This window comes from Python bivittatus, unplaced genomic scaffold (assembly GCF_059951505.1).
Source record: "Python bivittatus isolate LINGU-HERP-01145 unplaced genomic scaffold, Pbiv_v1 ctg000480_np1212, whole genome shotgun sequence".
NCBI lineage: Eukaryota > Metazoa > Chordata > Lepidosauria > Squamata > Pythonidae > Python > Python bivittatus.
In genome coordinates, this window is record NW_028277075.1 from 69659502 (window position 1) to 69685895 (window position 26394).

The 26394-nt window shown below is 38.9% G+C and overlaps 1 protein-coding gene across 1 annotated transcript; it reads right to left on the minus strand.

The window, feature by feature from the left end:
- Positions 1-253: 253 nt before the first annotated feature.
- On the minus strand, positions 254-25557 carry CD5 (CD5 molecule). Its single transcript, XM_025174083.2, has 9 exons — positions 25445-25557; positions 14307-14345; positions 13050-13346; positions 11480-11548; positions 10097-10384; positions 8708-8833; positions 7179-7232; positions 5186-5296; positions 254-1968 (listed from the first exon to the last, which is right to left on the minus strand). Exons 1-9 carry the CDS (start codon positions 25524-25526, stop codon positions 1880-1882), a joined length of 1155 nt encoding a protein of 384 aa, XP_025029851.1. The 5' UTR covers positions 25527-25557; the 3' UTR covers positions 254-1879.
- Positions 25558-26394: the final 837 nt, after the last annotated feature.

The following is a 26394-nucleotide window of genomic DNA, read 5'->3' on the forward strand; positions in this document are numbered from 1 at the left end:
TGGTAGCACTTTTCCAATTAACACATTTTATTAAAAGGTATAAGCTTTTGTAAACTGCAGTCCATCAGATGAAAATTTGCATATCTGTATTTGTCCGTCTTGTTATTTCAGCTGATTAGGTGAGCTGTAGCTCACCAAAGCAAAGACTTGTAGGCCATTTATGAACTACTGGCCAAACAAAGAGAGAGCTTCTACATCCTTAAAAAAAACTTGCCCTTCCAACTGTAGAACTATTTGGTTGAAAATGTCTGATATAATCATTTGACCCTCCAAAAAATAATATCTGGTTAGAGGAGCTTCCCCACTTTCTCCAAAGACAGTGAACAAGGGTGATAGTTACATATTTAACTTATCTCTGAAATGTATAGCTATGTAAACAGGTGGATAACACAGCATTGATCCATATGAGAGATCAGCTGTGAACCAGATGTGAAGATTGGAACAATGGACCAATTTATCAATAATCGAATAAAGAATGGATGTTGTCTGTGCTACAGTATGTGAATGTTGACTGCATAGTTCTCCCCTCCACTTCTATTTTTTCCAAAGTTATAAACAATAGTAAAAAACTTCAAATTAAATTACAGTATTGCTTGAAGACAATTCAGTAGATCTAACAATTATTAAAGCACTCACCAACTAGCTTCAATATTTATTTAATTGCAGCATATTTATAATACATAGATTTATAATCTTACAAGTAGTTATTTTGGCATACATCCTAAAAAGGGAACTTTGATTTGTTAAATAATACTAGCTATTCTGACTTACTCTTTCTAATTCAATATCTCAGTAAAGTGGTACACTGTGTGTCCATGTTTCTGTACATAGGGCTGCTTCGTATATACTGTACCCACTTGAAATTTTAATTGACACAGAAATCTTCCTTATTTCACTTGCCAGAGATTGCATAGCCTTTTTTTGGGTGGCCAGGTAGGATGCTAATCCTACAGTGGTCTGTAATCCAAATTGGTTTTCAGTGACAGAAATGGAGAGATCTCGATCTCCATCAGTGTATCTTTCATGGGCTGAGGCTTATGGGAGTTGAAATTCAACATAACTGGCTGGGAAAGACATCCTAATGCTCAGTGTATGGAGACGTTGGTGGACTGGTTTTGCTATCACATCACTGTGGAGACAGAGAAAATGTACATGTTCCAGAGATGAAGCATTTCATGTTGGACAATAAAATCCCTCCTCCCCTAAAACCTGTTTTTTCTTTTACTGAACTTTTTTATACCTGCAAAGGAGAACATAAACTCTATGAATTCATACTGAAGTGTACTACAATTAATATAATTTAAAAGATGATTTGCTTTAAAACGACGGTTTTTGTCTTCCACATATGTCTAAGAAATTACAATTTTTAAAATTTTAGTACAGAAGAAAAAGAAAAGCAAAGGGAAAAGGGAAAAAGTCAGCTTTGTTTTTAAGCAAAATATTAAATATTGACCATATGGAAAACTATTGATCCATCTTTCCATTTTGTTGATAAAGAGCCAGTTCATAAGCTGAGGGAAAACACATCATCTATCCAAGATCTGTATTACAAATGCCAATTGCCTTCCTTTAAAAAAAAATGCTTTAAATTTATTGCAGTGATAAAGTTCCTGGAATTTACTATTCAAAGGATATTCATTTATTAATTTATTAGATTTATATTGGGCCTTTTGTTCAGAAGCTCAAACTGTACATATTACATTCTCCTCCAGTTTTTCCCCACAACAACCCTGTGAGGTAGGTTAATCTTGGGAGAGAGTGGCTGGCCTGAAGTCATCCAGTGAGCTGAGGATGGACTGGAACCTAGGTCACTCCAATGCCACCTTAACCACTATATTGCAGGCGAATGGGAAGGAGCATCATCCATACTTCGCAGAGTTTACAGCTGCTGCGTAGAACTTAAATCATAATCACTGTCAGAGGAGTTATCAAAAGGGCTGGGAGATCTGTTGGTTGCCCCTTCCAGAGCTGGAACATAGACGAGGAAAAAAAAACTTTTAACATGGAATCACATCAGCATGAAATAGCAATTGGTGCCAATAGGTTACCCCTTCCCATATGACTGAAATCTTTGCAGCCAAATGATTTCCCTTAGAGCTGTGCAAAATATAACAAAAAATAAACTAGGAAAAAAGATATAATGGACACAGACACTAGGTGGAGCATATGCCAAGTCATGCAAAGAGATGCAGTCTGAGGTTTCTGCTTCAGCACAAACCACTGCTTTCAACACAAAGATGGTTTATCTTTGCCATGTAAAGTTGTCTTCAAGTCCAACCTGATACCTGGTGACTCGCATCTATATCATTTTCTTAGCATGATACCAAAGTGGCTTGCCACTGCCTTCTTCCTGAACAGTTTTCCCAATTTGGCTTATAGCCCTGGACTTCCCAGGTGGCAACCTATCCAAATATTAGCCAGGTACTGGCTTATTAACATTATCCCATAGGCTTAACTGAATACCAACTACATACAGTAGGGCAAAAAAGTATTTAGTCAGCCACCAATTGTGCAAGTTCTCCTACTTAAAAAGTTAAGAGAGGCCTGTAATTTTCATCATAGGTATACCTCAACTGTGAGAGAGAAAATGGGGGAAAAAAATCCAGAAAATCACATTGTCTGATTTTTAAAGAATTTATTTGCAAATCATGGTGGAAAATAAGTATTTGGTCGATATCAAAAGTTCATCTCAATACTTTGTTATATATCCTTTGTTGGCAATGACAGAGGTCAAACGTTTTCTGTAAGTCTTCACAAGGTTTTCACACACTGTTGCTGGTATTTTGGCCCATTCCTCCATGCAGATCTCCTCTAGAGCAGTGATGTTTTAGGGCTGTTGCTGGGCAACACGGACTTTCAACTCCCTCCAAAGGTTTTCCATGGGGTTGAGATCTGGAGACTGGCTAGGCCACTCCAGGACCTTGAAATGCTTCTTACGAAGCCACTCCTTCGTTGCCCGGGCGGTGTGTTTGGGATCATTGTCATGCTGAAAGACCCAGCCACGTTTCATCTTCAATGCCCTTGCTGATGGAAGGAGGTATTCACTCAAAATCTCACGATACATGGCCCCATTCATTCTTTCCTTTACACAGATCAGTCATCCTGGTCCCTTTGCAGAAAAACAGCCCCAAAGCATGATGTTTCCACCCCCATGCTTCACAGTAGGTATGGTGTTCTTTGGATGCAACTCAGCATTCTCTCTCCTCCAAACACAACAAGTTGAGTTTAGACCAAAACATTCTACTTTGGTTTCATCTGACCATACGACATTCTCCCAATCCTCTTCTGGATCATCCAAATGCTCTCTAGCAAACTTCAGACGGGCCCAGACATGTACTGGCTTAAGCAGGGGGACACTGCAGGATTTGAGTCCCTGGCGGCATAGTGTGTTACTGATGGTAGCCTCTGTTACTTTGGTCCTAGCTCTCTGCAGGTCATTCACTAGGTCCCCCCATGTGGTTCAGGGATTTTTGCTCACCGTTCTTGTGATCATTTTGACCCCACAGGGTGAGATCTTACATGGAGCCCCAGATCAAGGGAGATTATCAGTGGTCTTGTATGTCTTCCATTTTCTAATTATTGCTCCCACAGTTGATTTCTTCACACCAAGCTGCTTGCCTATTGCAGATTCAGTCTTCCCAGCCTGTGCAGGTCTACAATTTTGTTTCTGGTGTCCTTCGACAGCTCTTTGGTCTTGGCCATAGTGGAGTTTGGAGTGTGACTGTTTGAGGTTGTGGACAGGTGTCTTTTATACTGATAACAAGGTCAAACAGGTGCCATTACTACAGGTAACGAGTGGAGGACAGAGGAGCCTCTTAAAGAAGTAGTTACAGGTCTGTGAGAGCCAGACATCTTGCTTGTTTGTAGGTGACCAAGTACTTATTTTCCACCATGATTTGCAAATAAATTCTTTAAAAATCAGGCAATGTGATTTTCTGGATTTTTTTTCTCATTTTGTCTCTCATCGTTGAGGTATACCTATGATGAAAATTACAGGCCTCTCTCATCTTTTTAAGTGGGAGAACTTGCACAATTGGTGGCTGACTAAATACTTTTTTGCCCCACTGTACAGGTAGTTCTTGTTTAGCAATTGCCTCATACAACGACTGTTTGCAGGTATAATGGTGATGAAAAAGTAACTTTGTGACCAATCCTCACATTTATGACTTTTGTAGGTCCGTAAAGCAAAGGAAAGCTGAAGTAAGATCATAAGCACAATGGTGGCACTTAGTGACCGCTTCAGTTAATGACCAAGTTGCCAGTCCCAATTGTGGCTGCTAAACGAGGACTATGTGTGTGTGTGTGTGTGTGTATACACTATATGTATATATATATTCATACTATATGTGTGTGTGTGTATGTGTATATATATACGAGTTCTTTTATAGCATCACAAGTAGTAACCAAAATTCCAGTTATAATGGCTTTCTGTGTTATATAAAATGTTTGCCTTCTCTTATCTCTGTCACTGTGATGGCTTGTAACTATCAGAGTAAGATTTCAAATATGATGCTGGCCATCAGCAAAGCACAGTTTTTGATTATGTGCAAAAATGGAAAACTACCATTCATAATTTGTTCACAAAGAATAATCACAGACAAGAGATTTGTACTGGCATAATGAGAATTGCTTCATTTACTTCATCTGGATCCATCACAAAAAAGATTATTGAGAAACTGGCCCTCTATTAAGAAATTGCTAAAGACACAGAAAAAGTGACTGTGTGTCTGAGAAATATGTGTTGTGGTGCCATGATTTAATGTTGTACCTGAATGTAGTTTATGAATCAACTGCCCACAGCAGAGAGAAAGTTTTAAATAATATATATTCTTAGCCTGGTAATATATTATCATGGGCCATGATGCTGTGTCTGCTTAGACCAGTGTTGTCCAAACTTGGCCACTTTAAGATGAGTGGACTTCAACTCCCAGAATTCCCCAGCCAGCCAAGCATTGGTTTAGACAATGTTTTGGCCAACCCAGCTGAAAACTATTGGACTCCAATACATGGGGGAAAGGAGGGAATCAGATTGTGGTGAAGTTATCTTCATATTTGTTAGATTTAATATCAAAAGTGTCCCTCTGATCTGTTGGGGGACTAAGTGCTTTGGCTCAACGTCTTTAGACTAACAGTACCTATTTTAAAATGTGACACACGCTTCTACGTTTAGCCAAGGAAATGTTACCTGCATAAGGTGAGAGGAAAGTTTTCTTGGAGGCTTTATTCTCCTCTTCCTGAACAACCTGGCTTTCGGGACGTGTCTGGAAGGCAGTAGAGCTCTTGCGATGGAATGAAACTAAATAAAAGCATAGTGTGGAATTGCGATGGAATGAAACTAAATAAAAGCTTACTTTCTATATATTGAATCCCCCACCTGTCACCTAATGACACATTTGGTTCCTTAGTTCTGATTCTTCATTCATGTGAAGATACAGGTTTCCTGGCTTTGTCTCCAGTTGAAATTAAGAATACTATTTGCAGGGAGAAGCCCTGATGGAGCCATGCTCTTTATGACACTTTTTAAAAACAAGGTGTATCCGGGGGCTGCCCCATTTGTAACTATTTATTGAAAGGAATGATGTCCATTGCTAATGTACATCCAATGTGTTAATGCCAACCACAGTATTCTTAAACAGTTCTAGTTCAACAAAGCAGATGTTTTTCTGGATCAGCCTTTGAAACCATCCTCAACAGGAGATGTTGCCCTTCCAATTCTTTGCACACATCTTTCAGTGCAGGACTGCATACCCACACCTTTTTCTTTTTAAAACAGAAGTCATTTACGTTTCCCTCCCAGGATCAAAAGCTGCCTCAGGGCTGTGGGGAGAAGAGGGTATCTTTGAAGCCCACGTCGTCGTGGGGCTGGGGGAAAGAGGTTTCATATAGGTGCCCACACATCCTGATCAAGTCCATTCATTGCTGCTACTCAGTATTTCAAAGCTAAAGACGATGATTACAGTCACACAGTTAACACCATGTCTAGTCTGGCCCTTCAAAGGGTGGGCTCTGCTAGATATCAGCAAAAGCCAAAGGTCTGCACTGCAGTCTCTCATTGAGCTGCCAACCTACTTCCCGTCTATAGAGGGAGCCAAAGCACATTTTTGTGATGGGCCCTCTGACAACAACTGAACAGTAAAAGGCCCCCACCGACCCACACATTTCTTATTCTACTCTTGTGTTTCAGTGAAATTGTAATTATGACACTGGATCTCTGTCCATAATCAGAAGAGGCACTTGTGGCATTTATATTAGAATCCTCATGTTTGCCAGGAAACAAATGACATTAGTCTTGCCCGGAATTCTTTTGCAGTTTCCCTCTGCCATATGTTTCGAGTTCAACAATGTTGCATCCTCTGCAAAGATGGTAAGACGTTAAAAAGGAATGGCTGCTTTTCTTCCTCTTGCGAGGAACTCGAAGCGAGTGCCTTGGGAGCAGAATTTTAAGCAGGACTCAGCCGATCTGTTTGGAATGTCAGTTTCAGTTCTAAAATATATGGCCCAGCCATAAATAATGGAGTGCTATTTAATAATGTCTTTAGTAGAGAATTATCACTCTTCCAACACAGGGTAAAATTACAGGGATGACAGTCTCTTTCAGAGAGCCTGTATCTCACAGGTATGAGTCAATGTCTTGTGAGTCTGAAACGTAAAGATCTGATCTCTTATGTCTTGATTTAATTCAGCCTATGGAAGATAAAGATTGTACGAGTGGGAGGGGTTGAGATTGCCCCATCATCCAACAGGATTGTGCTTTACGTATAATGCTTCACGTGGAGCTACTGTAATGCTGCCCACCTGCTTTCCCATGTGTGAAACTCTCTTTGGGATGGAGGGAGATTATTTCCTCTTCTGTCATGCTCACAAGGTTAATTAAAAGTCCCACCAAGCCAAAGTAAACAGCGGTTATATTTATAAACCATTCCAAGAGTTCGTTGACCAAAAGGTATGCCTCCTGCCTTTCTGAGATCAAATGGGACACTCTTTCTAGGAGGCTATAGTTAATGCCACCAACCTGAGCACTTTCATCCATTTATAATGAGAACATAAAACCTGCATTAGCCAAAATGTATATTCAGTGTCCTTGTACACATCAAATGCATACTCCCTTTGACTTGCATGGGAAATTTGAGCAGTAGACTACAGATTCTTGTTCCCTGCTCTGCATGTTGGTTCCTTACCATTTTGGTTCACCCCACTTGGGCCAATCCATTGTTGCTGCCTCTTCTTGGAACCTGCAGAGAGATGGAAGGAGGGGTTGATGCTGTAACCAGCTGTGGGATAAATACTCTCCCCCAAGTTGCATGAGTATAACCATTATTAGGCTTTGAGTGTGCATTGACCCACATGCATTGTGCATGAAGCGGCCTTGGCTACCTACTGAAACAGATTCATCTTAGTGCCTTTGACTCAGCGGAAGGCAATGTTCTGTGGATGAGGAAATTATTGGCAAGTCTGCATGGCTTCTTCACTCGCGTTGAGGAGGACAGGAAGTGGTCACATAACATAATCACACTACGTGCTTTCCAGCCCTGGTTATCTAACATTTCTATTACTGCAGGAAGTCTGTTTTTTTTTTTTTTTAAAGAAGGGTAGCAAAGTAACAGACTCACTGCTAGTAGAGTTACCCTGATTTAGCTTTTTCTGTCTTTTTAGACAGACTTGCTTTTGACCTCAGTAATGACTTATTAAGCAGCTGACTATCACAGCTCAGCACAAATTCACTGTACTCTTTGCTGCAGGAACTGCTTTAACCTCTTTTGGATGACCTTTAAAATTATGTTTTAAACAACACGAATCACTTCCAACCTAGACATATTTAAAATAATAGTAAAATACTCTTAAGTGAAAGGTTATAATGCAATATATTAAGGAGACACTGGTATTTTATGAAGGGGATTAATGGCTACAATCAGAAAGATCCTGTTTATTATTTTTTTAAGTAGAGCTGTATGCTTACAATGCTAATGAAAAAACATTAAGAATGTTTCCATTCATTGTCATTACCTACATTCCTGAAACTGTGATGAATAGAAAGGATTTTATAAAATCATTTTAAATGCATGTTATATACAAAGGATGCTAATGTGTAAAATTATTTTTTTTAAAAAAGCACTGATGATGTTACCTAGTCGGGTAATGAAATGCCTGCAAGCAAACAGCCAAGCTCAGAGAGCACCAAGGACTCCACATTTCAACCCTGAGCTACAGATACTCTCTTCTATTGAGAGTCCATCTAGACTTGGATGGAGTCTGATGCAAGGATTTAAAAAATCAAACACCCTTGGTATTGATGGAGTTTATGTTTAACCCATGTCGACATGGCAGAAGGTGAGATTTTAATGAACAAGAAGCCTATGGGCAAAAGTGTGCCATGCAAAATGGTGCCAATCCACATCAGGCCAACCAAAAAAGAAAGGGGTACACGTGCATACTTTTGTGTAGAGAGTGCAATATAGCATACAGTAGTCTTAGAATGAAATGTGAGAACCAGAAAATTCCTGGTGCAATCAATGGATCTCCCAAGCCAGTCTCTTGAGCCTGAGCCACCAGCCTCTCTGTGCTTCCATGTTAGTTAGTTAGGCCACCATACTTTTTCTTGGACTCCCATGTATTCTTTTATATTGTTGTAAGAATACAAAAAAAAAAAAGCTGAGGCTAAAAATAGAATATGACAGTCTCTTTATCCCAGAAATAAATTCTTACTTACATTTTTTCATAATTTTTTTGTAGGTAGGAAGAACACAGATACTCAGAAGAGCAGCAGTAAGAACAAGACCAAGTAGAATTCCCAAGACTGTCTCTGAATTGGATTTGTGGGACTTCAAATCTCGATCTGGAGATGGAAAATCCTATAGATTATGGACTTTTCCTGTCAACAAAGTTTTCCACTTCCCAACTCACTTACAGTAAATTGAAAATGTACCTAAGACTGATCAGGTTCTTTGGATTATTTGCAGTTCTATTTGGTTATCAAATGCTATGCAGATAATCACATGTATACGTTTGTGACTCTAAAGCTTGGAGAGAATCATCTGCCAATCAGTGATTTTTGCAATCCTTTCAGAATGGCCAAGAACTGAGTTAGAAGCCCTCCACTGTCCTTCAAATTCCTAATGCTGGCATACTGGCAGTTCTGCTGTGACAGGATCCCAAAAATTGTAACGCAGGGGGAGCCAAGATGGTACCAAGTCTCTTCCAAAAGGGCTATAGGCCACTCCTTTAAGCACAAAGCAGCAATGTATTGCCCCTTCGGAAGTTACATTTGCTGCCTCAGAACACTTCCCTGCCCAAGAATATGATGCAACTGTGAAAGGGATACACTGGATTACACTGCTTGTAATTGCAAGCCCCTGTTACGATGCAGCGGGTGATCAACACATTCCACATGGCTGCTGGGACTGTAGCTAGGTCTGAAACAGCTCTATATTTTCAGTAGGAACAAGCTCATTTTCAGAGAAATGCTACTGCTTTTAGGCCCTCTCATTCAATATTTCAGCACCAAAATTATACCCATTCCCCCTCCCACCCCTTTTGCATTACTGCAATTTTTTTCCTTCCAACATTCAGCCTGGCTATTGGAATTATTCCACTGCAAATATAATTTAGATACTATCTACCTCATATCATTGTCATCCATTAGGTTACCTCTGAACATCAACATTCAAAATAGTAATTTAACAGTTAGTAGTTTTCTTATCGCTATAATTCAGATCTCCCTTTCAGAGAGTTCAGGAAACCAATTGCTAATCTGCATCAGGGCTATACTGAGCTTGTAGAATTCTGGACCCATATTTTTAGGATGTATTAGAGCTAGCATTTCAGGAATAAAATTCCTCTCTTGGAATAATAGTATAGGGAACTTGTTTTTAAAAATGGGGAGGGAAATTAGAAAATATAACCATTCCTCCACCAGCTGAAGTGGTACAGTTCCAGAATTCTGTTACTTGAGTCAACCACTTTGTACAAAATGGCCTTTGCATAATTGCAGTGAAAGATTGAGGTGTAATTAAAGACCAATTTTGTGTAATTTAAATGATGAGCACAAATGAAAAGCAGCACAGAGATTGGATGCGCTCTCCTAGTAAGTTCTGCTCACCTGAGCATCTAACCAGGGTTAGGTTCAAGCACTCCTGAATGCTTCCTGAGCAATCCACATTAAGATTCCTTTTCTCACACTGCAGCTTCTCCCAGTGGTGCAGAGACTTTTCCCTGTTCTGATCCTTGTGTCCTGCATTTTCACAGTTTGCCCCCTGGCAGACCCTGGGTACCAGCCTATTCCACCATCTTTGTAAACTCAGGCAAAGCATTTTCTTGTAGCCTTCAACATCTGGCTCAAAAGTTGAGCACAAGGAGGTTCCTTCTTCGAGCTTTATCCTTGGATGATCTGTGAAAGAACGATAGGAAAGGTAGCACAAGGCAGTGATCGAGTAGTGTAGCTATAGTGCGATTAACACTATGAGTGATGAACTCAGTGGCAAAGGGTTTCTTTCACAGCGTCTTTGTAGTGCTTAAGCCATTGTGACATCCAGCCAAGGGAACTAGAAGCTGTGGCTGCTGACAGAGCCCACTGGCGAGCCCTGTGCTATGAAGCCTCCACTGGCTTTGAAGACAGGTGCCACCGAAAACTGATAGAAAACCATAAGCGGCTTCACAGAATAACACCCACAGTTACTGCAACAATGGACTTGCAGTGCCCCCATTGTGCTAGACTTTGTGCTTCCAGACTGGGACTGCAGAGCCACCTCCATATCTACAGATGAATTGCACAATAGCGAGTCTTCTTTGAACCCGAAGGACTATCATATATTGATGAGCTCAAGGTTTTGTGTTCACATTTTAACTTTTCCAATGAAAGCTATGGCCTCCCTTATCAGTACTTTAGATATGATACATCAGGTGTAGGCAGCTAGTATTCTCCAGCTGTTTTGAATATTAACTCTATCAGCATTAGCCAACATTGTCATGGGGCAGTGGTGTGGCCGCCAGTTTTGGTTCATAGCCTTAAGAGAATTTGGCAGACAATTGGTGGGGACAATCAAGATGCCTTAACTGAAGTCTCCATATTCTGAATAAAAATTTTAGGGATGGGGAAAACTGGGGAAGGTCTGCTGCTTTCATGTTCTTCTTGTGAATTATCTAAAAATAATCACCCCAAGTTGTTGGAAGTCAGGTGGCATATAAATTTAAATCATCATTGCCATCATCTCCAGAGCCACTCTCTGGAATAGGATATTGGATTAGATTGACCTGATGTCTGATCCAGCAGGGTCCTTCCTAGAAGTAAAAATCACCTTGATCTCTCCACTTCTGTGACCTGTAACCACTACCCTGATTAGCATATTTCTGTGAACTGAAGGGCTATTCTGCGTCAAAGCCTATATTGTTATCACATTTGGTTAAGTTGCTTAGTTAATCTATAGCCTTGATCAGTTGCAGCAGAAGCAATAACAGCTGTGATCAAAGATTTGGGTTTTCCTACCAAAGGGCTTTGAAGAGGTCACCAGCGGTGCTGTTGTAGTCTGGAATACAGGCGTGGTTTGAACAGGAGCTGAAATGATAAAGATAACCCACGGTATTTTAGAAGGAATTATTTCAACCCAAGAGATAAAATAGCTATAGTAGCATCTCAACTTGGTTACCACCAGTTCTGCAGTACTCAGCTATGACCTTGGCTTCACAACTTGCCAGCAAGTTGGATGTTGGTTCAGTTATTCATCTTGTCCCTTTCATTATGCTTTAGCTGGACTTCACTTTTTAAAAATATATTGAGATGTATTAACCTATATCTATCCTTTCTTTTCTCTTTTTTTTAAAAAACAGTTCATTATGTATTTTTATTCTATGTTTCTTTAGTAAACATTCAAAGGTACCTACATAAGGTATGTCTGCATGAGATTTTTGGGCCACACCTTGATTAGCTCTGCACCTCTGGATCCCATGCCTTCATCTCTTTTCAGTAGCTGAGTCAACTTATTTTAGACTCAACTGGGGGGCAAGAGGCACCTCTAACAGGAAAGTCTGCTTGACAGTTTTGCTTCTCCCCTTCAACAGTCCAGGTACGTAAGCAAGGATGAAATTGACACGATCCTACAAGGGATGAGCCAGGTGCAGTCTGGATGCATCACCCCTGCCCATCAATTTCTTTCTTTCATGGTGCAAAATAGAAGAGGGATCACCTGGTGTCTTATTTGCCGTCTCTATTCTTTTGCTGTGTATATAAAAAAGGTCACAGCTGGAATAACCAAATATTGTCTTTGGGACTGTCTATGCTAATTACCCACTGTATTGTCTCCAGTGGCTCTAGAAAGCTCTGGACCTTTTTGATATATAGATAAATATATGTTGATAATGTAAATTGTTGATATTAAGTCCTTTGCCCTTTTATCTCTTACTCGTTTATATTTCAGGTTCCCTGCTTTTGTCTTCCTTTTGTTGTGTATTGCCAGTTAACTGTTTTTGATGGATGCTGAATTTTAATAAGTAAATATCAAACTATATTATGTGGTAACTGAACTGAGTGGTGTCTGTGCTTACTCTGATCTGGATATAGGAATCTGCTGGGTGCTAACTAACTGGAAATTACCCACACCTTTCTTTCTATCCCTTCTGCGTTGAGTGGGACCAAGAGGATTTTTATGGCTGCAAGACCTGAGGCAACATATTATGAGGTTGTGATTTTTTGCTTTGTACCCTCAGTGCTCTGACTTTGGGAAGCTGGAAAAAAATCTCAGATCCTCTTCCAGTTGCTTTTGAAGGATTGGGGAAAGGAAGCAGTGACAGGGTTGCAGTGCTCACAGTCTCTGGGCCAAGGCACACAATGCAGTAACCTTTCTGAAGCTAAGCAGAGCGACTGTTCATGTTCCTTGCACTGGATGCCTGGACGGGAGCAGTAAGACAGTGGGCAAGATCCGTGTTCAGTCCTCTGTGACTGGTTTCCAGTTAAACGAAACCATGCTAAGAACTTGCACCATCAATTTCTCAGAGGCTGTCCCGTATCATCCAGGCTTTGTTCAAAGAGAGCAGGCAAATAGGAAGGGGGTTGCACATACCTTGACAAACTAGGAACACATCCAGAGAGAAGAAATCATGGGAATCACAGGCTATGCAGCGCTTGAGAGAGGTCTCATTCCCTCGGCAGGTCATCAGGCAAGTCTCGTGCTTCTCTGAGTTTTCAGCATATGGTTGCAAAATCCCGAAGGGGAAATGGCAACCAAGTTGTCTACAGGCAAGTTCTGCATTCTGCTGCGTAAAATTTCTGCTGTCAATTCTCTTCCATTTGGCCGCATGAAGCACCTCCAGCCACCCAGAACATCTGCGGCCTGCACCAGTAAGCCTCAAATCCAATTCTGAATAGAAAAAAGGAATTATTGAGGCCCTGGCAGATACATTGCACTATTCTCTCCTTTCTCTCAGTGCTGCTGACAAAGGCTGGGGCCACATGTGTATGAAATGATTTGTTTGCTCTAGGCTCAGTGAGTTGCGTGGAGTCATTCAATTGTGGTTTATTTACTAAACCATGGTTAACCATGGTTAGACAGTGTAAGTGGGATTTCACAGTCTCTAACATTATACATCTCACGCCTTTCCTTATTATGAAAACAGGAAAAGAAAAAGTACCTATTTATGATGAGGTGGGCTTCACAACCATCAGTAAAAATAGACAGTAAAACAGAAAAGGCAAACATAATTTGTCTTGAAAAGGATGTATCTGCTTGCCTTTTCTTCCTTTCACACAAAATGAAATCTGAATTGAGACTTGCCACAAGCTTACCAATCAACATACTTCCCATACTTTCATGACAATTAGATCCAAGCGAAGCTCATGTATATTTACATAGGATAAATCCCACTGGGTTCAGAATTGCTCCTTAATCAGGGTTGGCGTTTTGGTGCCTGAGGTGAAAAATGAGATGGTGCCCCCTCCTCATTCTACACATAGAAGTTACTAGATTGATAAATGAATCTTACTTAAATTTCTAGCCTTGGGTAGCTTAAGGGACTTAACAAAGAGACATAAGACAGGCCTTGTGACATGAAGAGTATTTTCGTCCAGGAGAAAGAGATGGCTGGAGGGTGACAAAAAACTTCCAGTCAACCACCACTGTTTCTGTAGAAAGTAAAGAAGGTGACCTTGATGGAGAGATGCAAGATCTGTCTCCAGGATCTTTCCTTACTCTCTACACTTTCCCTCCTTCCAGCATCTGCTGCCTACAGTGATTGCGTCCATTAGCTCAGAGGGAAGAGTTAGAGGCATAGAGTCTGCCCTGACTCTAAAACTGAACCTAGAGATTAAGTAGATTACTAACCTTCAGGGCTCATACTCTGTCCACTGTGACAAGTGACCACTGCAAAAAGAAAAAAAAAGTAATAAAAAATAAAAGAGTAGAACTGAAATAAGCTGAAGAGAAGAGTAGCTAGCCAGTATGTACTGTATGTAGGTATGAAGGTAGTATGTATGCATACAAGCATTTGCATTTGGCTTATCTCCGTACATTCAAAGTAGTATACAATCGTAAAACACAGCAAAGAAGCATATGAAATACAATGAGAAAACTTTGCCTCTGAAATTATGACCAATGTTCACACAAAGTGGCTTTTCTGGTTATTATTACTTCCAGATTTAATTCTAACCTTGTCATAAGTATTGTGCTAAAATAAAATTAAAAAAAGAAATTCCCAGTAATAACAACACTGTGTCACTGGCTAAGTTCTTTTTTTATATATAGTAATCTTATTAAAGATTACAGTTACAATAAAAATGAATGCAAACTAAAAAAAAGAATAAAAAGAAAAATAGAAGGTGTGGAAAAGAAAGAAAAAATAGAAAAAATAGAAAGAAAAATAGAAAAGAAATAAAAAATAAGAATATAAAAAAGAACAAAAAAGAAATATATAAAGAAGTGACTTCCCCCTTCATCACAACAAGTATAAACAATTTTAGTAACTTATCTTCACTTAAAATACAACAAATGTTCTCTTCTTCTCATATCCCATCTCTTTTCTATAAACAAATCCATAAAGCCTTGTCATTTCAATCCTGATGTCAACAAAAGTCCATTAAGGGTTAACAGAGATAACAACATATTTATTTTAACCTTCATCTAATAAACCAACTTTATATTCCTTCTTTTTACTTATAACAATCTTGATTTTTAGTCCCTTCAAATAATGTAATAGAACTTGATTTCTTTTCATTTTTTTCTTTGTCCCTTCTCACAGAATTCTTCAAAGTTTTAACAAGCCTCTTTTGTAAATCCAATATAGGAAAACTATCCAACTCACTCTCTTGGTTTGTTATTTGTATATCCTTTTTAATTATTAAGACGTCAGATGGTTTCTTTTGTATTTCCAATGTAACATCTTTTTCCATGTCATTCTTGTAGCCTGTCATTTTTAAATCCACTTTCAAATCAGTCTCAATATTGTCAGATAAAACTTGTTACTCTTCCATAACATCTTTTAAACACAGTCTATCTAAGAAGCGTTTTCCCACAAGAAGGATTCTTTAGAATTAATTCCAAAATCTTATTTCAAATTTATCTGGACCCTTAGTCCATTTGTAACTTTCTAAAATCAAAGTTTTAATCACCCTTTTGCTGTTTATTCCAAAAAAATATTCTTTTAAGTCCTTAAACTTGTATTTAAAACTTCTTTTGCTAAGGATTGAAGGAAACTCACCCAGTACTGTAAAAACTTGTCGATCCAAAGGTTCCTAATATCTGAAAAGCAGTTAACAAGCTATTTCCAAAAGTGATTAAAAAAGGAAGTATGCGAACTTAGTGTCTTTTCAAAGGCGCTGACTGTGGTTTGAGCAAGATGGCTATTCCCTCATCTCCCAGAACTCTAAGCCCACCAGAGACCACTGTCTTTTTTTTTTTAATAAAATTTTTTATTCTTTACAACAAACACAAAACATACATAAACAAACAAAAACATATAAAGGCATAAAAAAAAACATCTTCCATTTTATACCGTGTGTCAACCAGTTACCAACTCGTTGGTGCCCCTTTCATAATCTTAAATTCTCATATCATCTATTCAAAATATACTTGTATACTTATCAATTATCAATTATTAATCATTCATAGCTAGTCTACAGAATCATTTATTACAAGAAATTTTAGCTTTCAATAGGATTAGTAATACATTTTTATCCATTGATTATATGTGTATATATATATAATAATTAATATCAAATTTCTATTATAAAATTTCCTAATCCATTACATTACTATATTTTCTCATCCAATCATTAATAAGACAAATCCCATGTCATATAAAATTGCTTATCTTCTTACTCTAATTTCAAATATCAATTTAACTCATCTCTGCACATTCCATAATTTTCAATAACTTCCTCCTGCATAGGTACTTTTTCATTCTTCCAATTCTTAAAAGTTACAGTTCTAACCACTATCAAAACATACTTAATTCTTCACTACATGTTTCAACAAAAATATCTCTAGTTTAAAATCTATATGTTACTATATCCAACCATGTATGAATTTTAGTCTAATCTCTTAAAACATTTACAATCAAATACAATTCTTTACTATATATCTCAGTTTTATACCTTATTCAAACGCTTGCATATAGAGACCACTGTCTTGAGGTCTCCTCATGAGGAGCAGCTGTCTGGAGCACTTGTGGGACATCTCAAGTCCTCTCCTTGTCCGGAGAGGAATTATCAAAGAGCCGGTCTATTTGTTGGCTCTTCATTCTGCTGTGGCCATTGGCTCTGTTTTTTGTGGAGCTGTCTTCAGTCTGCCATTTCTTCCCTAGATCATCACTTGCTAAGTTCTAAGTTCTACTGAGTGTGTCTATCCAGGCCAAATCCATCCAGGCCTTACCCCATATATTAAAATTACAGGATAGATGTCACTTCTGGAAAACTATGATGCCATCTTTCTGAGGGTCTTTTATAACATGGTGATTGAAACAGCCCATTCTCAAAGCTCATTACTCATTGCTTTGCTTCATCATAATTAGGCTAATGTGGTTTCCTGTAATCCTTGAATTGGCATAAAAATATGCTAGCATGAATTGTACTGTCCCAGCAATTGAGTTCTATCCTGCCTGAGTAAACAGGCTGGCAAATGGTCCTGTCCTTAATTTTTAATGCAGTACAATTTAAGGGCAGTGGTTAGTTGGAACCAAGTGTTTACCCATCTTTCAAGTTGCCTTCATGGCCATTGCACATATTCTGAATATGAGTCCAGTGCACTTTTGAAAGTGCACTAAATGTGTCCTGTGTCCAACAGTGGCCTAGCAGACAGGTCACAGGCATGGCAGAGTGTGCAGGGTGAAAAAGGAAGGAGCTCTCCTAGTATATCAGGCTGTTCCTTCAAAGTTCTGCTCCACTTGCCTACTAGCAATAAAGATCACTCCCAAAATCCAAGTAGTTCTTGTTCCCTGAGTTTGCAGGGCAGGGAGCCATGGAGATGACCTCAAAGAAACTATCCAAAACTATCTAGTCTTCTTGTAGAATCTGTTTCTTGATCTGGACAACACTGCAGGGCTGACAGCCAGCCTCAAAGGGCTTGGCACCAGATCACTGTCATGGAGGAAGGCTTGTAGCCCAAGACAAAGTGGCCATGGAGAGCAGTACTAACAACAGGAGAGGGCAGGGCAAGCTTGCAGCAGCCTGAAGTGGCCAATAGGATCCCAGCCTCTGGCTGTGCATCACAGATCATGTCTATGGCAAAAACTGTACTGGGAGAAGAGCAGAAACACTACTTTCAATCTGGAGGAGCTAAATATGACTTTAAGCTGCCTCAGCTGTAGGTTGGGATGAGACAAAGGGAACAGCAAGAAGACATTTACTTTAAAAAGAGTTCATGCAGCATCTTCATGCTGTGGCTAGAAAGGTGAGAGGTTGAGCCATATACTGATGAGATCTGAAAAGCCATGTATGCTGAAATTAGTTCTGTGCACATCGGAGAGATCCACAGATGTGCCCAAAATTGCATACTTCTACACTTTGCTAAAGCTAGCCTGAAATGTTTTGCTGCCTGAAACAAAGATCAGAGATTCTTGTTGGAGAGTTAATTTTTTTAAAAAAAACAATGGAGTGAGTCCTCCTGCACCTGAAGGCAGCAAGTGAGCTTAGGGGGCAAAGGGTGTACTGCACTCTCCTTCCAAACTTTGTTACTGCCTTCCAGCACCCACTACCTGAGATGAGGGCTGCACTCTGTGAAATGATAGGGCTGGTCCTTGCGCATTGCTTTGAAAGATGTACCTGTTCCAAAGAGCAACTTCTCAGGGAATGTGAGGATCTACAGCACAAGATCCTAGGGGTGTATGTTGCAAAATCCTTTGGCTCCTACATGGCAATGTGAGAAAAAATGTAGATCTGGCCTTGGGAAGGGATAAGAGAGCAAAGAACCATTCAGGGTGGAGAAACAGCAACTCACTCCTGAGAAAGTGGAAAGCGCGAGAAGGAATAATTTGAAATCACTTTCAAGATGCTCACTGTCTACCCTTCACCAATGAAGAACATTCCTGAAATCCCTGCTGCTTCTGTTTCTTGACCTTACCTGCCATGAAGGGCTGACATAATGTATGAATTGAGCAAGTGGGTCATTCGAAGGATTTGGTTCCAGAACCTGTTAATTTTTATGTTGACCACAAGGATCATATTGGGCTGTCTTGCTCCATTGTTAGTAAGGCTGGTATCACTGTCTAAAATGTTGAACTCTTGACAAGTAACAAAGAGAGCAGCTTCATATGAAACCCCTGTTTCTGCAGTTATCTCTGAGCACAAACAATGCTTAGTTACAGAGCAGAATGAGGTGAAGATGTATTTGTAAAACAAATGAGTATTTGGGCAGCTGGAGGAATTTTTCCAACAATGATTTTCAAGCAAATTCTGAGTGTCTGTTCTTTATAAATGTGGAAGAAACAGTAAAGAAGGGACTTCTGTGATGCAAAAAAGCATTCTGATCAACAACAGCTTTATAGTACACTTGATTTTAGCAAGAATAATTTTAAACAACATATATAAAATACTCTGGAACTATTACATGAGAACAATAATGCCTCTACTAGAATTAATAAGTAACGCGCAAATAAAAATCAAGCTTGTGGTATTCCTGTAGATTCATAGTGTAATATGTGGAGATTACTTGAAGATGTAAATCATGCTATTGGTCTATTTCACTTGACCCAATTTCAAATGCTTACCTTTTTTGGAAGAACAATATGATTAAAGGGACTTTTGCAGGGCATAGAGACAAAGGCATAAGAAAATCATAATGAATGCTCTTGTGAAGAACTCAGATTAGATTTCAGTGAGATGGTCTTGATTTGCATCAAGTCTTCTCTCCCTATTAGGCCCCAAATTATTTATTTATTTATTTATTGGATTTATAGGACCACCCCACCCAAACAAAGTGACTCTGGGCAGTATATAACAAAAAGCAAACAAATAAAAATCCAATGAACAAAGAACAATAACCATACAACGTTAAAAAAGAACCATATTTAATTACAACTCTACTTACTTGTCTTGCTTTTTCTGCAACTTAGAAATGCCAGAATAGTACAAAACAAATATATGAATCACCAAGTATGTATCGATCTGAGCAAGTATTACACCCCAAATGTTTTACAAATAAACAGAAAAATGTAAAATGTCAGTGAAACAAACATGGTTTCAAGGGCATCTATTGCACAGAGAAATCTTTTAAGGAGTCAGGATCGACCCCGCCTCCCAATAAGTATCTGTGTGTTGGCATAACTTTGTGTTTCCATACATCTGAAACTACAGAACCCCAGTGAGCCCCAAACCTCACTCAATCAAACTATTGCACAGATGGTCAGATGCCCAGTGATATTCTGAACGATCTTCCCCAACCTGATGCCCATCAGTGAGTTGAACTTCAACTCCCATAATCCTCAGCCAACATTCTGGCACCATATATAACTCCCCTCATGAGGTCATTGGCCTGCAAATGCTCCACTAGGCTGAACATCCCGTCAGTGCAATTCTTCTATGGTCATCATTAGCAGCGGCAAAGGAGCCTCACAGTCAACTTATATTGATTTAAATACAACACACAATGCATGTTTTTGAATACCTTCCTTGAGAGATTTGCCTGTTTCCAGCTTGTTCTTTCAGGCACAATGCAATGAGCTTTTAATTCTACTAGGCAGTTTAAACTCTGACTATAACTGGTGTTTTAATCTGTCATTTTAAACTTCACATGATTCTGTAATTTTAATATTTATAAACTGCTTAGGTTTTTTTCCCCCAGGAAATAAGGAGGCATTTAAATATGTTTTTAAAAAGTATGTTAAAAATACATACATGAAGATGAAGAAAATATATACAGAGAAGAATTGGAATGGGATAGAATACTGGGCCCATAAAGCTTGAACCCAACACACTGAATAATATGATTAGTCCCCATATTATTCCTGAGGTGAAATAAAAAATAACAAGCATTATTTTTTAGAAGAATGCTAAAAGCTTTTAGTGCATGGCTGTTGTGGCCCTGGAAATCTGATGCATGCATAACAGAAAGGTGCACAGATTTTCAGAATGATCAAATTTTTATCAAAAACGGAGAGTTCATTAGCCCTGGGTCATTCTTCACGGAACAGCCCTAGCTTTAGCCGTAGCTACCTTGTGAATGGCTCTTGCACAATTTTAAAAATCTTAATTGCACCAGCAGACTCCAGATATTTAGATTAAAATGAAAGTGCCATGGAAGGTGGGGTTTAATCCTTTTGCTATCCCTACTTGTCCAGATTCAATTCCTCTCCCAAATAGTTTTAGACTTTGCAGAAGCAAACCATAAATAAAATGGGAAAATTCTATTTATGAGAAAATGGGAAAATTCTGCAGGAGGTTGAAAGGTTAAGTTACACTGTCCCCAGAGCCATCGTTCTGACCTGATGATCTCATGAGGTTATCTACAGTAAGAAATCTATGGTCCATTAGTGGTGGAGCTAAGTAAATTCAGATCCTGGGCTTACTGGACCAGTGGGGGCTTTAGCTGGCCATTTGTATGACTTCTCCCTTTTTCCACCATTCTGTGCTTTACAGCTGTTTCTGCATTTCTGGTATAATGGGGAAACAGATAAACAAATCAATGTTTGCCAGCTCTGAGCGGATGCTGAACATATTTCTTGGGAAAAAGCATCACTCAGCTGTTGCTGTTGTTTTAAAAAGGGCGCTACATCTTTAAAGTGAAAAGAATAACAGGTACCTGCCCACCCGGCCACCTGTTCCATCTATCAAGTATATCTACGTTAAGTTAAAAGGAAAAAATGCCGCAATGAGTAATGTCCGCCAGGCATGCTGACATTACAGCCCAGACTATACAGCTAGGCCTGTCTGCAGGGGCATCAACAGAGGGGGGTCCAAAAGTCCACAGGGCAGTTGTGAACACCCGATCAAAGCTCTGTCCTTTTTTTTTTTCATACGGCACATCACTTGTAAAAAATGGAGCAGGGCTTCAATTGTGCAGTTGCAGTTGCAGCTGCCATTCTGACTTTAGGGGCCTCTGTGTGGACACCCCTACCTGTTTGCCCCTCTTCCCATCCTTCGCCATTCTGTCTGCATCTGCTTGATCATTACTGTTCCCATTTGTTCAACATGCTGTTGTTTATAAGTACTGAGGACCCTACACAAAATTGCCTTCCACCTACAGTTGGCACGGATGAGACCACAGCATTAAGGATGCTTGTGTTTTGCAGTCTCTAGAGCATGTTTCTCAGCCTTGACAATGCTAAGATGTTTGGATTTCAACTCCCAGAATTCCCCAGCCAGCATGCTGGCTGGGGAATTCTGGGAATTGAAGTCCACACATCTTAATTTTGCTAAGGTTGAGAAACACTGCTCTAGCACCTCCTTCAACTGCCATTGTTAAAAATGATTGGAGAAATCCCTTTGCTTTTTTCAAGTAGGTTGTGTTGGAAAACTGAAGTATTAACCCTAAAGGACGTTTAATGTAATTTCTTAAAAAAAAAAAAAAAAGATAAACTGCTGTCACAACTTAGAGAGAAAAAAGAAAATCTCGCTTCCACCAATGTGTGCTGAATAGTTGTGTGACTAATTCTTCTTCTATCTGCTACTTCTCCTCTGCAGATTATACACAAATGCTTTTCTTCCATGAGGTTCCTTCCAAATGTAGGCAAGCAGGCTCTTAACATTTTATGGAAAAAAGGGGAGGCAAGGAGAGGTATTGAAAGTGCTGACTAGCACAGAAAAAATTTAGTGTTTTCTCTGTCCTTAATGACATAGCATTTGCTGAGCTTTTTTACACTCATAACCATGTAAGAAGTAATTCTATCCAAAGTTACAGTTTTGATAGCAGAGTCTTTGGCCAAGATGATTCTCCTACAATTGCCAAATGTATATTTTCTCACAATCCAAATTGGATTTTAAAAAATCTGGAAAGATTCAAGCCACATAATGTATGTGCATGCACACAGAAAGATTCATTTGAGTGTCCATTTTATTTTTCTAAATTACAGCTTTATCGGGTTTTGATTGCCTCAAATATTGTGCAGAAAACAGTTAAGACATTTTAAAAAAGGAATATAAATAATGATGCTGCATAAGTATCGCCAAAGTCAAGCGTGGCAAAGAAACAAATCATTCTCCATTTTGAAAACTTTCTCCATGGGCTATAATTTCTATGGCATTTTTAAAAAGTCTTCAGAGATATCATATGGGTGGGAATAAGAGGAACCTCTATAAATGTAGATATCTATTCCCTAGTTATAATAGTTATAATAGAACCACGCTCTCTATCTGAGCTTCTATTTACGTACAGCTGTCTTTCCAAGAGGAACGATATATGCTGTGGTGAATATATACATTTTAGTTGTATATTCTCTAAGAAAATAATATGTAATTATCTAAGAAAATATATACGCCATATATATATTTAGAAGCTATTGGCTATTTAGTGCAGTGGGGCAAACATTCTCTATTTACAAAAGAACAGCAACAACTAGCAGCTGCACTGGAAATGGAAATTTTTCTATGATGATTTTTTTTTTTTTTTGAAAACCTATTTAGGAAAGAACAGGGAGCTCAAGAGGTAATCCTTAGATCCTACTTATTTTAAATAATAATTTAAGCAGAATGTTCAGCATGCAAAAAGCTTCACATTTTTAATGTAATCATCCATTTTTAATACAATAACAAGAAGCTTTATATCTGGTAAACAGAGAGGAAATACCTTGTCTCATGACAAAGCAAAGATGCAACGATCAACATATAGTGTCCCCAAACACATTAGTTTATCTGTAGAGATATATTACAGGACACCAATATAACAGTACATTGTGGGAACATGCTTATTTTTGTGCAGAACTAGGACAAAGTAGGCTGTGATGTGAACTGAAAACAAAACTCTGATTTTTAACATGAACTTCTGGTATCCTGTCTGTAATTTATGTGATCTCTAACATGAGCTACAGTTCTATTCCCAATTATTTATCAGATGTTTTGTCTAACAAGAATTAAAAGATAAATTTGTATTACCTTAAAAACACATTACTATGAGAAACAGTAGTTTTCTCATCCAATTCATGTCTTGACTTTGGATAACATCAGTATATCAGATAATATTTTCAAGTTATAGTTACATTCTATATATAAAACTGTTGTGGAACTGTGCCTGCATTGACATGATGAGAAAGGAAAGGAAAGGAAAGGAAAGGAAAGGAAAGGAAAGGAAAGGAAAGGAAAGGAAAGGAAAGGAAAGGAAAGGAAAGGAAAGGAAAGGAAAGATATGGCATTACCATAAACCATTACAAATGTATACATATAGATTCACTTTTCGCAGGACATTTAGTGGAACCCACTTGCCTAGATTAGAACTGAAAAAGAAGTCCTACTTTGCATCCCCCCCCCCAATTAATTCAAGAGGAACTGACTTGATTTCCTTATTCTGATTTTCCAGTTGTAGCCTAAGATCACCTTTCCGTCTTCAGTATGCAGGTAATACTTCTTTTCTATTTACAATAATTATATTCTTTGGGTAGTGACTGGTGCAGCCTTATGCTGAAATACAGATTTTCTGCTAGTTCTGCCAATTTTCAATAGACAAAATTCAAGATCTCTGGTTAATTAAATTATAATGAGGGTGTAAACAGATAAGGAGGTTTTTGATTAATGACCAGGTATGAAGGATATATTAACAGGAAGACAGGTTTATATAGTTCAAAATGAATCAGCACTTGGTACAAGTAACTAGCAAGTATTCAGCAACAAGCCCTTACCCTGATTATATACATATTTAATTATAGCTCAGTTTAATGGTTGCAGTTATATGGTGGGTACATCTGCAGCGCCCACATAGATTACATCCTGCATAAACTTGCATTTTCACATCAATCTTTCTTCCTAGACTAGACTAGGTTGATTTGTGCTTTTCTATTGGAACCTAGGTTACTTTCACCTAGAAAGTTGAGTGATAGACATTTCATCGTATTTTTCCAATCTGTCAGACATGGAATTATGTATTGCTCTGTCCAAATGCAGAAGCCAAAATGCTAAAACAATTAAATACTAAATTTTGATTTACTGGATTAAGTTTTTGGAAAGAGAATACGTGCTCAAGCTTAGACTCTGACATTACTAGCCCATTACTGGCCCCCCAAAAGCAGAGCAATCTCAGAGCCATTATATTCATTCACTGTGCCCTGAAGAGAGCTTTCTCTTAAATGCACATGCCACATGCTTATCCAAGAAAGTTCTTGCAATAGCTGTCTATATAAAGTTATCAGCAGTTTATAAAATATTAGCAATAAAAACATAGTTTAAAACTAGTAGCAAAATAATGAAGGATATTAACAAGTCAGCCCACAAAGTTTGTTAAAAATATGGATATTAGCAGCAACTTTCCAGTAACTTAAAACTCTTATACACATGAAAAAATTAACCATAATCTTCTTAAAAATGGAATATTTTAAATAAAGTACTAGGGAATTTACTAGGTACTTTGCCACAGAGAAAGGACATCGGAAATAGGAATCCTGCAGTGAAAACCCCAGATCCAGCTGCTCCCAACCCCACTGCAGTGAAGGAAGGAGTAGATAACCGAGCAGATTTCAATGATTGAGGGAGAGCGCATGAGAGGGAAGGCCTTGGCCAGAAATGGTACTGGAATTCTTGGGCTACACACAGCCAACCCAAGTTTGTTGCCAGATGAAGCAAGAAGACTGGTTTGAAAACCTTCCAGATGGAAGAGAGCTGCATACTAATACTCAATGTTCCTTTAGGTCTTTTCCCAAGTGCTGAAAGTCCTTTACATGCCCCTAGCTCAAAAAAAAATCAGCCAACAACGGGAGTGTCAGTCTTGTCTTTGTCTAGATAGATTGGGTAAAGGGCTGTAGCTCAAGCTTATTGAAGCCTCTAAGTGATTTATACTCTCTGCTGAGATTTGAACATGTGCAGATAGCATAGTCTGGTAGAACTACTCACCCCACATCTCCACCAACATCAGTGGGATAAAGTCTAGAAGGTGTGTGGATCTCATTAGTCTGTTCCACCACATCCGATGCATACAAGCACCCCTTTTCTGTCCTTGCCGTGGCTTTCTGCTACCTGCTCTGGGCGAAGGGAGGGGGCAGGGAGGAAGATAGAGTGCTTTTCCTCTCCCTCTCCCTCCTGATGTGGTTTTTTTGCGTCATGTCTCAACAGTGGCTTGGAGTGTGCTTCACTAGTTGACTTTTTAAAGACTTCATGCTTTAGAATTGTGCCCCAGCTTCTTTCAGCAAGGGATTCACACTACCAGACCACAAAAGCAACAACTCCTCTTCTTGTCTGTTTGGCACCCTGCGGGTATCTCTGAGACAGAATGGCCAGATTAGGAAAAAGAGATGAATTGTTGCTAGCTTTAAGGAAGCCAGAGTTTGGACAGAAGGGATCATACCCATCATTGCACAGATGTGACTATTTGCCTAATTTGGGAAGACCTGGAGGCTAAACCTGTTTGAGGAAACTGTTGAGGAAGACTAAGATTTAAAAATGAAGGTAACAAGAAGAAGGACACTCAGGCACATCACCAATCATACAAGAACAACCTTCACTGTCCAAGCAGTACGATTATGTTGGAACAGTTTTACTTGTGACTAATGAACAGTTAACCAAAGACAGGCTGCTCAATATTTCTGGTTGCCATGGCAACTAAAAAAGATTTCAGTTGGCTAACTCATACAATATATATATTTCTAGGAGCTGGACAAAGCTCATCGAGTTAGGGATAATAAGTGGTTCATGTGGGGACCCAGAGCAAAGCCCACTGCAGAAGATCTCTATACGCTAGGGGCATCTGTGTGTGGGATTCAAAAGCACTAAAAAAAACTTCATAATGTCTGTCAATAGCCCTAATTCTGTCCACCGTTTTGTGTTGATCCTGTCCTGCAAATTCT

What these genes read in the sequence shown, in the direction of transcription:
- CD5 (XM_025174083.2), bottom strand. Translation starts at nt 25,526, where the DNA reads ATGCATCGGATGTGGTGGAACAGACTAATGAGATCCACACACCTTCTA. An exon ending in GACCTCTTCAAAGCCCTTTG is followed by an intron (nt 10,385 to 11,479) that starts GTAGGAAAACCC and finishes GTTCTTTCACAG; the next exon opens with ATCATCCAAGGATAAAGCTC. An exon ending in AACCCTGGTTAGATGCTCAG is followed by an intron (nt 8,834 to 10,096) that starts GTGAGCAGAACT and finishes TTCCATCTCCAG; the next exon opens with ATCGAGATTTGAAGTCCCAC.